Below are 13894 nucleotides of genomic sequence, written 5' to 3' on the forward strand. Positions count from 1 at the left end.
TAAAGGAAGCTCTTAACTGTATTTTTTAATTATGCATCAGTGCCTGCCAGGTTTGTATACCATACGATAGATACTTACATCCGTTTTGTCATAACTGGGCCTTTGTGCCTCAAGTCACTGTCGTGGTTTGGAAGGCTGGGCCGTGAACTTGAAATGGTGAACAACAGAATCCTTCCTGCCCTCCTTTGCATTTCCCCCGCAGCTGAAACATTCGCATGCCACCCATTGGAAAGGTGTAATTACTCACGCTGGCGTGAATAGAGAGCAGTTAACGATGGGCTTGGTTCCATTGTGTGCGTGGTTGTAGAGGGAAATAATTGAACCCCTCTCTTGGAAATTCGTAGGAAGAGCTGCCTTCTTCACTCGGTTTTAAGAAAAAAAGCTTTAGGAGAGTTGATGAGAAATGACGGTCAGGGTTAGCTCTTGAATCGTCCGCTTTAAACTACGTGGGTAGCTTTCGTAAGTCTCTAATTTCTTTAATAAAACTGAACGGGGAAACAGGCACTGACTGTGACATGACTGCCGTCTGGCAATGACCATGGCACCCACAACAAATGTGTTCTTTGTGCAGAGGAGGGACTGCGGCTCTTCGTGGGCCCCGGGGGCAGGACCACCTTTGGCAGCCACCACCGGACGAGTCGGTACGTAGCGCCAGCGGAGTCTTATGGGGCGAAGGCCAGGCTGGCTCTTCCTTTACGTGTCCGCGCCTGGAAGGCGAGGCTATGGAGCGGCATCAGACCGCGGCTAGGACACACAGACCAAAGGGGTTTCGCAGGGAGGGTTACAGCTGTTTGTTCCCTGCTCTGAGTAGGCTTGAAATTATATTTTATACGTTTTGCTCAGGCGATTTGCTCACGTGTATTTTTTTTTTTAGATTTTTTATTTATTTATTTTTTAGAAAGGGAAGGGAGGGAGACAGAGAGAGAGAGAGAGAGAGAGAAACATCAGTGTGCGGTTGCTGCGGGTTATGGCCTGCAACCCAGGCATGTGCCCTGGCTGGGAATCGAACCTGCGACACTTTGGTCAGGTGTATTTTTAGGATGTACTAGTAGGGGACCGGCGGAACCTTGGGCAAGATGCAGTGTAAAATGGGCATTTAGAAAAGAGTCCTCAGTCTGATCATTTAGAGGGATCAAAGCGTAATTACAGTTTTGGTTGGAAGTCTTGTCTGTTAGGAGCTCTTACGTGGCCGCTGAGCAGCAGACACTGGTCTTTACGTCTCTCTCACACTCCTCGGATTCCGTTCTACTCCTCGGATGAGGGACAGAAATATCCCTGGTGGTGGAAACAAACTGAAGGAACTTACAGGCGTGATGATTATGACATAATTATATAATAATAAGTGTTTTTCATTCAGCTCCTACATGATCTCTTTCACTGAGCGCCTGCTCTGCATTCAGTGCATTGCAGAGCGCAAAGGCCGCAAAGGAATTTTGGTGTGGGAAACTACTAACTACGATCAGATGTGATAGGTAGGTAAGAGAGGAACACAGAAAGATGCGATGAGGAAGGAGTTGGTTGGAAAGGGGCTTGCAGAGGCTGTGAACACAATTTAGACCTTTCATACCTTTCACTGACTTATCCACTCATTCAGTTCAGTAACTGTTTATTGGGCCACATTGTGGGAAGGTCACAGAGAGGAAAGACCAGCTCTCACCTCAGCTGGCTTATGTTCTAGCACATGAGTTGGCAGACTGTAGCCCTAGGCCCAGCTGGCCCACCGCCTGGTTTTGTAAAGAAAGATTTCTTGAAATACAGCCACACCTGTTCATGCCTTGTGCTGCAGTGGCAGAGTTAAGTAGTACAGCAGAGGCCATCTGGGTCACCAAGCTAAAACACTCATTACCTGGCCCTTCCTGGCAGGTGGGAGAGACTTTATAATAGTATGATAAGTACCATAAAACAGAGAAGTGGAGAAGACTCTCAAGAAGAGAGATGGGACCTCACTCAGAGAGAACTTTCTGGAAGAGCTGGCACCTGCAGAGCATCTTCGGGAGAATGAGAGGCAGGTGGGAGTTACCAGGCCGGAACGAGGGACAGAGATATCCCTGGTGGTGGGAACAAACTGAAGGAACTTACAGGCGTGATAAGTGTGACACATAATTATATAGTAATAAGTGTGTTTCACTTAGCTCTTACGTGATCTCTTTAAGTCCTCACAACAGACTATTGTTAGTTCTTGAAAAGGAGAAACAGAGACACAAAGAGGTTAAGGTCATTCACCCAAGACTGTCAGACTAGTAGGTGGTAACACCACGATTCAAACCCTTGTCTCTTCGATTCCAACGCCTGTTTGTTGCACTTAGCCATTGCACCTCTCCGGCTTGTGAATGAATAACCTACTCAGAGAACTGCCAATGACGGCTTCTTCTGTTTGTGAAATGGAACTGTGGGACGTGAGGTTGGCAGGTTTCTCGGGCACTGGTTTTTAGAAGTTTTCACCAAGTCTGGAAATTCTCCAGCCGTTATTCCCCCCGCTCCGGATACCCTGGCCTATGATTCCAGCCCCCAGCACCGCAGAGCTGTGACCTCTGGTTGCCATGCAGAGCTGTGGGTGGGGCCCCCTCCCACCCCCCATGCTAGGGGCTGGCAGGAGCCTCGGGAAACAGCTTCAGGCAGCAAGCTGGACCCATTGTCGGGCTTCTTCATTTACTTCCCTTCTCCGAGGACCAGCCCTGGGCTGCCCGTTGTGCGGGGTGCGGACACCACCATTGCACAGATTCCACCCAGCATCCTAGTCAGGCAAAGCAGGAGGGAAGTCCAGTTCCCGCTGCCCCTTTGTCGCCCGGGGAAGGCCATTTCTGTGCAGCTGAGCCCCAGTGGACAGCGGTGGCCACCGGGGCCCCTTTGAAGTACGGTGCTCTGCAGCCATCCACTGGTGTCCTGTGGCGGACAGTCCTGCTGCTTCTTCAGACTGAATCTGTAGGAACAGGAGTCCCTGGGCAGTCAGCTGAGTCCGTGGCGCGCTGGTAACCCCAACCGTACTCCCGTTTTGTAGCATTCCCTCCTAGAGCTCCACAAAGGGCAGAGACCACTCGTGGTTCTTCTGGTCCGACTGACCTCTGGAATATCCCGCGAAATGTCAGGTAGTACATTGCCTCTGACGTCCTGGCAAGTGAGTGGATGGGTGCCTGGTGCTGACCTGCGTTCATAGTGCCCTCTGTCCACGCGACACCCCTTCAGCCCCCTCCTACCCACTCAGGGGGGGTCGAGGACAGGGGAGAGTGAGGCTCATGCAAAAATAAACCGTCCCGCCATCGAAAGACACTGTGTTCACAAGCACGTGGAAAACCTCTGTCCTCCCGGAAACAGGAGAGCACGTGCGTTTGCTTCATTGTAACATCAGGCCAAGGCACATCAGCCGTAACCAGAAAGAAAGTCCTTCTCTGAGTACTTTATTCACAGAGCTTGCAAATTCTGAGTCTTTTAGGACTCTTCATATTTTATCAATAAAGGTCAGTCAGCACCTGGCATACTAGGGCAAAGGCTGAGCTGCTATAACAAAGACACCCCAAAATACAGCTTTGCCCCGGAAGTGATTCGTTGACGCAGGTGCCCTCCGCTCCATCCCTCACCATCCTCCTCACCTGCGCCGTCAGCGCTGGGCTGCTGCCAGCCCCAGGCACGCAGTTCTCCTCGCAGCAGCCAAGGCCGAAGCGGGCACTTCTGCATTCCATTCACGTTACCTGGGGAAACCCGGTCCCGTGGCCGCGCCCGTCCACAGAGGAGCGGAGGAGCGGTTGTCTTTAGCCCAGCAGCCTGTGCCTAGCCAAAACTGGGAGCAAGGGGAGAGTGGATTTAGGGGTGCAACCAGCAGTCTGTCAAAGTAAGCTAGTGAACAAGTAACCCATCTTCAAGATCCTTTTCCCTTTAAAACTATATTAAAAGTCCTGGCTGGCATAGCTCAGTGGATTGAGCGCAGGCTGAGAACCAAAGTGTCGCAGGTTCGATTCCCAGTCAGGGTACATGCCTGGGTTGCAGGCCATGACCCCCAGCAGCCGCACATTGATGTTTCTCTCTCTCTTTCTCCCTCCCTTCCCTCTCTAAAAATAAATAAATAAAATCTAAAAAAAAAAGGTAGCCAATAATAAACCAAACATTTTTTTTAAAAACTATATTAAACAGGCATGGTTTACAGTACAGACCGTGGACAAAGAGATTTGCATATTGATTCAAAGAATCGTTGCCCGTCCTAGGGAAGGGTTACATTAGGACACCACACTACTGCCCTGGCCGGGTGTCTCAGGTGGTTGGAGCATCATCCTGTGCACCAGCTGCGCATTTGATTCCTCCTGGTCAAGGCACATACAGGAGGCAGCCAATCAGTGTCTGTCTGTCTCTGTCTCTCCCTCCCTCCCTCTCGCTCTAAAATCAATAAACATATCTTCAGATCAGGATTAAAAAAAAAAAAACAAAAACACCACACTATTAAGTCAACGAAAAACTATTATCCAGCCCTGGCTGGTGTGGCTCAGTGGATTGAGCACTGGCTTGCTAATTAAAAGGTTGCCGGTTCGATTCCCAGTCACGGCACATGCCTGGGTTGCAGGCCAGGTCCCCAGTTGGGGGCATGTGAGAGGCAACCGATTGATGTTTCTCTTTCTCCCTCCCTTCCCATCTCTCTAAGAATAAATAAAAAGTAAAATCTTAAGAAAACCCTATTATCCATTATTTCTGTGCAAGACCTGAACTGCCAGTGAGTCCATGTTTGTTCTTGGATGGACTGATTCTAGGATTTATAAATAAACATTTTTGCCACAGTGTGTTGATAGGGTAGGAATTTGGAACCGTTACTAGATTATTGTGGGAGTTAAATCAGAGAGGATCGGGGACTGGACTAATCCAGTGTCTTAATTATAGACATTTGGTATTCACGTGTTTTCCCTCTGTGATATCTCCAACCCCTGTGGAACTCAAATCTAGTAGAAAATGCCTCGCGCCCTGTCTGTGGAGCCCAGGCTAACTGGAGCAGTTTCGGTCGCTACTGCTAGAAACTATGTTAAAGCTGTTTTCCCCTCCTGCCGCTGCAGGGTGGCGTCTGGAGCGTATGAACAGGTCGTGATCAAGCGCTAGAAGCCGGGCCGGGATGGGAGCCTCCCTGGGGGTCCAGGACGCGGGCTGTGGAGCCGACAAGGCGTTGATTCCAGCACGTCCGTCCCGAGAACACGAACCTCTTTACCAAGGGAGCCCCTCCGCCTGCCCAGGGGAGAGCCGGCGCTGGCTTATTCCCGCAGAGGGCCCGCCGCTGTCCCTCCCCGCCGAGGCCGAGGGGACCGAGGGGACGTCGGAGCGGCGGGAGCGCGCACAGCCGGCCTGCGTGCCTGGAGGTCCGCGGCTTCCGTGGTCACGGCGCGGGGCACGCCCGAAAGACTGCTCGTCCTTTCGGAGCATCCCCGCGGGGAGAGCCGCACTCCCCGCCGGCGTCCGGTTTTGCTGCCGACGCACAAAACCCGCGATGGAGGTGCTCCGCAGATCTGGGCCCTGGTTTCCTAACTGCATGTTGGGGAGACAGTAAGTGCGGACGGCAGCCCCATCGACTCTGTCAAGACAGTTGTGGTTCCCGTTAAGGAAATCTTCCTTATTATACTACCTGCAGTATCGTACTAAGTTCATTAACTCTTTGTAATACAACAATTGATGTAAAAGTGTGGGTGTTCATGCTTTGAGGAAAAGTTATACTACAGTTGAGACATGTAAAATGCTTGCTTAATCTAAATGTATCAACGGAATAACAAGTGTATTTAAGTCTGAGATGCACGAGTGGGTATAATGCCACTGTTAGGCAGTATGTATTGTTCCTCGTTCTTACTACATGAGCCGCACAATTCCCACCAGCGCGTCGTAAGTGATTCGGGAGAAGTTTGGGGTTCGGTGTAAGGCACCCTGACATCAGAGCTGTCTTAACGAGCTGAGTAACATCTGCTGGTTTCACAAGTCAGAGTGTAGAACAACTGGAGGGAAGTGGTGACCCGATGAGAAGCAGAGCAGCCCACACTCACCTGACACCGGGAACCGTTCCAGGGAGGGAGTGGACAAGGCCGGGGACAGCCGTCCCACCCGCACCTGTGGTCTCTTCCTCAGCCCCTCCCCCGCCCCGTGATCGGGGTCTGTGCCTGCTTCTTGCTGCATCAGAAGTCGGTTGTTTTGAGGCAAGAATGGACTATGCCATACATCAAACAGAGCTTTTAAAGTCAGGAAATCTTACCAGCACAGCAGACAAACCTGAAGAGTCTTTCTGGTTTTATGTGGCAGTTTCTGTGTGGAAAGACCCTAAAATTAGGATCTTGGAATCACTTAGGAAAGACAAAATGTAGATTGTGTAAAACCAGAAATTCCCAGTTTTGGCTTTCAAAACCACATCCAAGTAACGTGGTGTGTTAGAATTCTTTGGTCTAGGTATTCTCATGTTGGCAGAAATGTTATTGCTTTTGCATAAGGCAAAAATGTTATTTTTTTAAGAAAATAGTATTTTAATATCCAAATTGAGAGGTTGGAGAACATTTGAATAGTTCATGTGAGGGCTTTGGGGGTTTTCTTTCTTTTTTTTTAATATTTCAAGGATTGGGTATTCCAAATGAACCCAAAACTACTTTTACAAATAGATTCTGAGATTTTTAAAGAGATGACACCCCCACGTAGAATATTTTGAGTGTGAAGAGACAGGGTTTTCTGAGCCACCCAAACTTTCTTGTTTCTGATTCGTTTTGAAAGGAAAACAACTGACCCAAAGATTTAAGTTTCGCCAAGAAACATGTTGTCTTGAGAGATGAAGACTTGCTGCCTTGGAGCAAACCGGTGAAGGATGCGTTCACTGAGTATTGTAGGAAAAAATCAAAGACAGTTTTAAACAGGGATATGACAGTGCTACTTAGAGATTTATTATCACATGTTTTAAGAACCTATTTTTCTATGTTCAAAATATTATTCCTAGGCTCTATTTTTTATTGGCGCTTCTGCGAATGACTGTGCAGCTTTGAGTGACTGCTCACGGCTGGACTGCAGGCGAGCTCAGTGAGGACAGTCATGTGCTCCGCCAGCGAAGGCGCCGTGACCCGGGCGCTGACCCCTCTGACTTGCACCGGGCTGCCCTTGTCCGGTACCTGTGCACAGGCCTGGCTCTCCGTAGTTAAAAGGGATACAGAATTATTTTTCAAACCCGAAATGTAGATTTTGAAAAGCATAAAAATCATGCCTTGATACATGTCGCAGCCACTAGGTACCACCTTGATGTGTGTATGAGTCAATGTCACAAACATTTAAAATAAGCAGAAACTCTGGGGAGAGAGGAGAGGGCGTGGCCTCTAGGGCCAGTGAAGTCTGCATTCCGTGTGCTCTAGCTGTTCCGCCCGCACAGGTTGCCCCCACGTCTCGTTCCTTGCAGCCCTTAGAAGTGTGTGTTCCAGGTTGCCTGAGCGGCTGCCTCACCTCCAGGTTTTTCTTAGAGCATGTCCTGTTAATATCTTAACCATGTAGCTATTGCAAAAAAAAAAAAAAAAAAATCTGCTTATTCAGTACCAAGTCCACTCATTTGGTTTCATTTTGACTGTAGAAAATGGAATTTGAAAAAGTAGATCTTAATACACTGATTTCTAAATCTTGAACTCCAATTCCAGATCCCCCAGTCTTTGGAGAATTTGCAGATGTGGGACATTTTCCGACCTCATGCCAGAGAAAAAGGGTTAACGGTATTTTAAAGCTAGTATTTGTGATAAGAGTCCTAAATGCCTTGTTTGGGGGAATTACAGAAGCAGCAGGCCGGGAGCCCGCTTCCTGTGACCTGTGCTGGTGACCGAGACCAGAGGGGATGCGAAGGGTGGCTGGGGACCAGGCAGGCCCTGGGCCCTCGGTTCACACCAGGACGGTTCACGCCCCTTTGTGGCCGTGAGAAGGCTCTCCACACAAACAGTTAACTTGGATGAGTATAATCGGACCAAGCCTAGACCAAGAACCTTAAAATGTCTACTAGCCTCCAGTCAGAACACAGTCAGGTAGCAACGAGTTTTAATAAAACACCCAGAAATAACTTCAGGCTTGAAGATTTCCATGCTAATGACCACTTGGCAAGCTCCAGCTGGCAGGCTGCGTCAGCGTGCTATGGAAGCACTGGGAAGAGTTAGGCTCCCAGGATATGTAACCCTGCGCTGAAGAGCCCGGGCTCAGGGGGTGGGCTGCGCTTTGTTCCAGCAGGTCTCTAACTGGGGCGGCCAGCAAACTCGCCTCGGTCAGCTCGCCTACCGGTACCTCACGTGACTGTAACCAGGTACTGAGTTGCTGTTGTGTTTTGCCGCTACGGATGTGTTGGCTTAGGTACTATGCATAATTTTTAATAGCTGCGATGTTACAGAATAAAAATAAATGTAAAGGATGACGTATGCCTGTATTAACCCCATTTTTAAGACTGCTCTGGAAATCAGGCCTTATTATTCCCTTATATATGTGACTTTTCATGTGATAATATACAGGGCGGGGCAAGAGCAGGTTTGCAGTTCATATGGAAAAATAATACAATAATTAATAATAACCCAAGGAGAAACTCTGTTTTGCAGAGTCACAACTGGAAACCTACTTTCGCCCCACCCTGTGCGCACACAGTGTATTTTAAACGGTTGTGCAGTGATTTCCAGCTACTCCTCTCTAGGATAAAGCTGGCAGATGTTTTAATTGACACAGGCTGTGTGGTCCCGCATTTACTAATGTTTATGTTCATCCTGTGTATGTGAGAAAACTCTCTGGCTGATCCTCATTGACCAAATCCCTTGCAGAGGAAGACACTTAAGGTACACTCAGTTTCATTATATCTTTTGGAAATACATCTTATTTGGGGGATTGCCTTTGTCCTCTGCATTTATCTGTTCTTGTGGAAGTTGATACAGCTGCGAGCAGTCATGTAAATGTTTATGAAAAAGTCGCTATTGAAGTGATTCCATTAGTATTGATATGGAGATCAATACTGGAGAATGACCTTCATTTTCATATATTTTTTTGTTTTACCTGCACAACTGTAAATCCAGGAAGTGTTTTTTCTTTCTTTTTTTTTTTTTTACAAAAACTAATTTTTTATTGTAAAGTATTTGTAATAAATGTCAAGGTGAATCATACAGGTTCAATAAAAAATCCTATCTTAAAGTTTGGAGTGTTGTTTCTACTTTAAAAGTTCAGGTGAGAGTCTACTACCTGCCGAGGAAAGAGGGCAGCAGTGAAAGGACCGGGGTGGCGCCCCCCAGGGCTTCACAGGGAGGGACATTTCTCTGTGCCCCGAGTGGCTCCCGCGGTGGCGTGGTCCTGCACCTCGGAACGAGAGGCCTGAGCCTGCATTCGAGGACCCCCCGCTGGACCTGTTTTCTGACCTGGGATGAAGATAACACCACTGACTCTTCCAGGTGGTAGGATGTTTGTTAAGCGCATGCCCCTGGGTAGGCACTCGGTGTTTTACGAAGCCAAAGCCTGGCCTTTGTGCCCATCCACATGCGTGTCTTCACTCGGGCCACAGAAGGCCGTCAGGAGCGTGCCACTGCGGGAGGTGAAGGTCATCTCTGAAAGGAGGCCGTCACCGCGCCCTGTAAGCGGCTCCTCCCTGTGACGAGACTGCCCTCCCAAAGGAGGGGCGCTGCCAAGGCCTTCTCTCTGCTGGTGCCCAGTTACGATGGCGACTGGAAGGGGACGAAGAACTGGGGTTCGGGAGGAGCCTGACCACAGGTGTTTCTCTGCAGACTGCCCCGGCTTCCCTGGACAGTGCAGTTACGAAAGGTGATGGGAGTGAGGCAGGGACCTACCTGCTTGCCGGCAGAGCAGCAGAAGCGGCTGGGGTTTGGGCACTCCAGGAAAACCCTCCGATTGCCTCCCCAGCACACGGGATCGTACAGCACCGCCCGGGATAACTTGGTGCCGTCACAGCAGGGCCTGGCAGCCCCGTGGTCTGGCCCCCGAGGCCCCGTCTCAGGCATGGGGTGCCCGGGCGCGGCCTTCTTGTTCCGACCCAACACCCAGTGTTTCCATCCCTTCCTCCCCCACCCTCTCCCCTCCTTCACCTTAATGTACCTCTCCCTTTCTGTGTATCATACACCTGGTAGGGGCACATAAAAGGAAATGGAATCTTTCCGCTTGCATGGCAGGAAATCTTTGGTGGAGTGAATCCGTCCACATGACACAAGATACAGAAAAGGCCTGCGTTCAGACAGTCCACGAGTCGGTGACCTCTACTCCAGATGGACCCATGTGACGAGGAACAGTCTGACCTTCCAGGATGAGTTAGTTTAGACCCCACCCCTGTGCAGCTACAGCTCAAGTAGGCCAGGATGTCTCCTGAATGAACCCTTTTCTCTGTAACACTGACTTCACCAGTAGACGTCTGAGCCATTTCAGCAGTGACTTCCCCACGTTGCAAAACCTGCAAACCTCCATAGAAATCGGCATGACTAAGGTTTGTTTGTTTTTTTACTTTTTTTTTTCATCTTAGGGAGTCCTCAGAGCAAAAGAATGCATCTACTTGAAGTGAGAAAAGTGTGCCACCTTCTGGTATTGAACTTCAGTGACTGGGCTCAAACATTCCTCTCCCACGTGCTCCGGTGTCTGCCCCTCCTTCCCCACAGTCCGTGTTATTACAACCAAAGGGAAAACAATTTTCAGTATGGATTTTAAGGAACTTGAAATACTTGCGAAAAGATTTGGAAACATCCCATACTTTTGCTTAAACAGGGTGAAAGTCTCTCCCTTTCGTCTGGGATGAGTGAAAGATGCTGTAAATTCAGTTCTAGGAGGATTCCCAGTAGGAAGTCCTGGGCCTCCGGACAGAGGGCCAAGGTTGGACTGAGAGACAGCCGTGGAAAACCAGCCGATTAGACAGAAGCAAAGAACCTCGAGTCAAGGACGAGGTGTGGGAGTAGGGGCAACGCAGTGTTCGTGGGAAAGACAATGCAACGGTGGAGCTTGGTACGACTGACCCCGGCTCAGGCCACAGCAGACGGGAGGATGGCGTGGGCAGAGGAAGGCAGCAGGGCAGGCAGAGTGCACACAGTTCGACGGGAACATTAGCAGCCCAGGAGGGCACTGAGTTAATTCTCAAAAGATAGGTGCATGCCTGGGGTGCCGCCGGCTTCAGAAACCTCCTGCAAGGTGAAACGAACGTCGTGCACATCTGTGACGTCCAACTCCTGCCGGCTCGTCAGAGCTCGGCCATACTCATTCCCTGTTGAGGGATGTCCCCACGGGTGTGCATCACGCAGGAGGTGGACAGTGTTGGCCACCGTTTGACACCTAGCACCCGGGATGAAGTGCAATCAAGATTGCCTCCTGCGGCTGTGACCTCGGCTCACGCCCTGACCCACCTGCAGCCTGGTGTGCACCACCCTCTGCAGCTGCGGGTGTAACCGTGTGATTTTGCTGGCTTCCAGACTCCGGCCGAGGGAGGTACTGTTGTTTGGAATTGTTCCCTGATGGTCACTCACAGAAATGAGAGCCCCTGGGTGGGGAGAGCAATTCTTGAAAGAGAACTTAACTGCTGGGTATGGCGTAGATGGAAAGATTGGAAATGGAAAAAAAGAGAGACAGAAGTAAGTGGGGAGGAGCAAGCCTCATGGAGACACTGCTGGGCAGGGTCACATCTCAGCCTGAAAACTGAAGACAGGCGGCTGGGAGTACCTCGGCCCCGGGAAAACCCTAAGCGATCACTCAAGAGGGTTTTGGAGTTGCCCAGATGATGGAAATAGGAACTGAAGGCAAGTCTCAACTCAGATCTCAAGGAATATTCCAAGTAACACACTTGATACCTCCTCTGCGGGGGGCGACCCGTGGTGGTGGTGGGAAAACCTTCCCTCCGAGAACAGTCTGCAGGTAACTGGTTCCCGCAGAAGCACATTCCGCTGCTGCACAGAGCAGCTTGGTTCCCTGGGGCCGAGACACCTTAGGGTTCTGTTCTTGAGGCCTCTGCTTGATGTTTACAAAACCATGCGACCCGTTCAAGTGGTTTGTTTTCCTAGAAAAAAGGCCGCCATTGGTTCTTGGAAAACTGGAATCTACTGGTAGTTCACTGGGAAGAGACATAAGAAAACCTTGATAGTTGTCTAATTGGTATCGGAAAGCAGACATTCACCCACCGGAGTTCTGTGAGGAGTAAGCAGGTACGCGGGCCTGCTGCCTTTAAGACAGTGGATTTGAGAGGCAGAGGGTTCGGCGTGGTGTGGGGCGGCGGGCCGTCACTCTGAACCCCACGGGCTCCTGCACTGTCCCATTTGCGCAGTATCGTTTTGTCGAGTAAAGGTTAAGTCAGTGGATGCACGCGCTATTACAACACCGTGGCTCTAACACAGCAGATCCATGGTGGGAAGGCAGTCGTGGGTGAAGGCTGTGCAGAGGCCTAGAAAAGCAAGGACAGGCAGACAGACAAGAGGGCCTGGGGGGTGGGGGGAGTAGGGGGGCAAAACAACACCGCCGGATCGTATGCACTCAGGAGGGAAAAATCAGCATGTGGACAAAGTGGGAGTGGGGGACAGGCATGTCGGGGGCCACCTGTGAAGTTCAAGGAGGGAACAGCTGGCTATTGGGTGCCGACTGGTCTCTCTTCCAGGGTCGCTTTTCCCCTTCAAATGCACCTGCCTTCTACTTCCTGGGGAGTGGCCACAACGTCCTCTCACTCCCTGTTCCTTCGCAGAAGACCGTCCAGTGGGCACAACTCCCAGCCTCCCGTGTGTTTTAAGAGACAGACTGATGAAGAAGCGAGCAGTTGCATGTAACAGTCAGTAAACCTCACCGGACAGCCGGCAGGTGCCCGGTGCCCTTTTCTTCCTGTTCCCCTCTCTGCGGGTTGGAATAAGCCAGAGGTGGCTCATGCGTCTGTCTCTGTCCCCGAGGAGCGTGCCACGTGGAGCAGGACAGCAGGGTGCACTCATCAGTCCCTGCAGTGGCAGAGCTGTCACGCCAGTCAGCATACCCTCCCGGGCCTCAGGAGGCTGTGTGCTCACGGGAGCCACCGCCTCGCCCAGCACCACGTGGAGCTGCACACGCTCCCCACTCCTCCACCTCCCAGCCCCAACCAGCAAGCTGCCAGAGAGGGTGCTGGGACACCGTGGGCAGTGTGTGTATCACGAGGCTTCCGTGTCCTTCCATCACCCGTGTTCCCGCTTTGCATGATGTTTCAGGCTATGAATTAGACGCCGGAATTTAGCCCAGAGGAGGTGGGGAGCCCTGGAGAGGTGTTAGAGCTACCCGTATCCCCTGGGAAAAAGTTTCAGACACTGATTTCCTTTCCAATTTTTTAATGCCGACACAAGGCTCCAACAACGACAAAAAAATAAGCATATCAGGAGCTCTCTGCACACACCCTCAAACAAAATAAGCCTGTTGAAACAAACAAGAAAGAAAGAACAAGTTAAGTGATTTCAAAATTAACGGTTGTCCTGGCCAGGCAGATCCGTTGATTAAAGCGTCATCCCAGAATGCCCAGGTGGCAGATTCGATCCCCGGTCAAGACATACACCAGAATCGACATTGCATCAATAAGAACAACAAATCAATGTGTTCCTTCTCTTGCTCTCTCCCCTTCCTCCCTCCCTCCCTCTCTCCCTCTCTCTCTCTCTCTCTCTCTCAAATCAATAAATTTTAAGAAATGCAGAAGTCACTTGAATTAGGACTACACAAAAAATTCTCAAGTGAGCCCTGGCTGATGTAGCTCAGTGGATTGAGTGCAGGCTGCGAACCAAATTATCACAGGTTCAATTCCCAGTCGGGGCACATGCCTGGGTTGCAGGCCACAGTTCCCAGCAACCACACATTGATGTCTGTCTGTCTCTCTCTCTCTCTCCCTCCCCTCTCTAAAAATAAATAAAATCTTAAAAAAAAACACTAAAAAATAATAAAATGAAAATTGTCTCAGAACTTAAAAAAAAAAAAAATTCTCAGC

The 13894-nt window shown here is 50.1% G+C and overlaps 1 protein-coding gene across 1 annotated transcript in view; it reads left to right on the top strand.

The window, feature by feature from the left end:
* Positions 1-9126, top strand: part of FAM102B (family with sequence similarity 102 member B) — a 54655-nt gene extending 45529 nt beyond the window's left edge. The window contains exons 10-11 of the mRNA XM_028502917.2: positions 572-641; positions 5031-9126. Of these exons, the coding sequence (XP_028358718.1) occupies positions 572-641; positions 5031-5073 (113 nt within the window). The 3' untranslated portion in view covers positions 5074-9126. The remainder of the gene's footprint in view (positions 1-571; positions 642-5030) is intronic.
* The last annotated feature ends 4768 nt before the right edge of the window (positions 9127-13894 follow it).

Source organism: Phyllostomus discolor, chromosome 14 (genome assembly GCF_004126475.2).
Source record: "Phyllostomus discolor isolate MPI-MPIP mPhyDis1 chromosome 14, mPhyDis1.pri.v3, whole genome shotgun sequence".
Classification (NCBI taxonomy): domain Eukaryota; kingdom Metazoa; phylum Chordata; class Mammalia; order Chiroptera; family Phyllostomidae; genus Phyllostomus; species Phyllostomus discolor.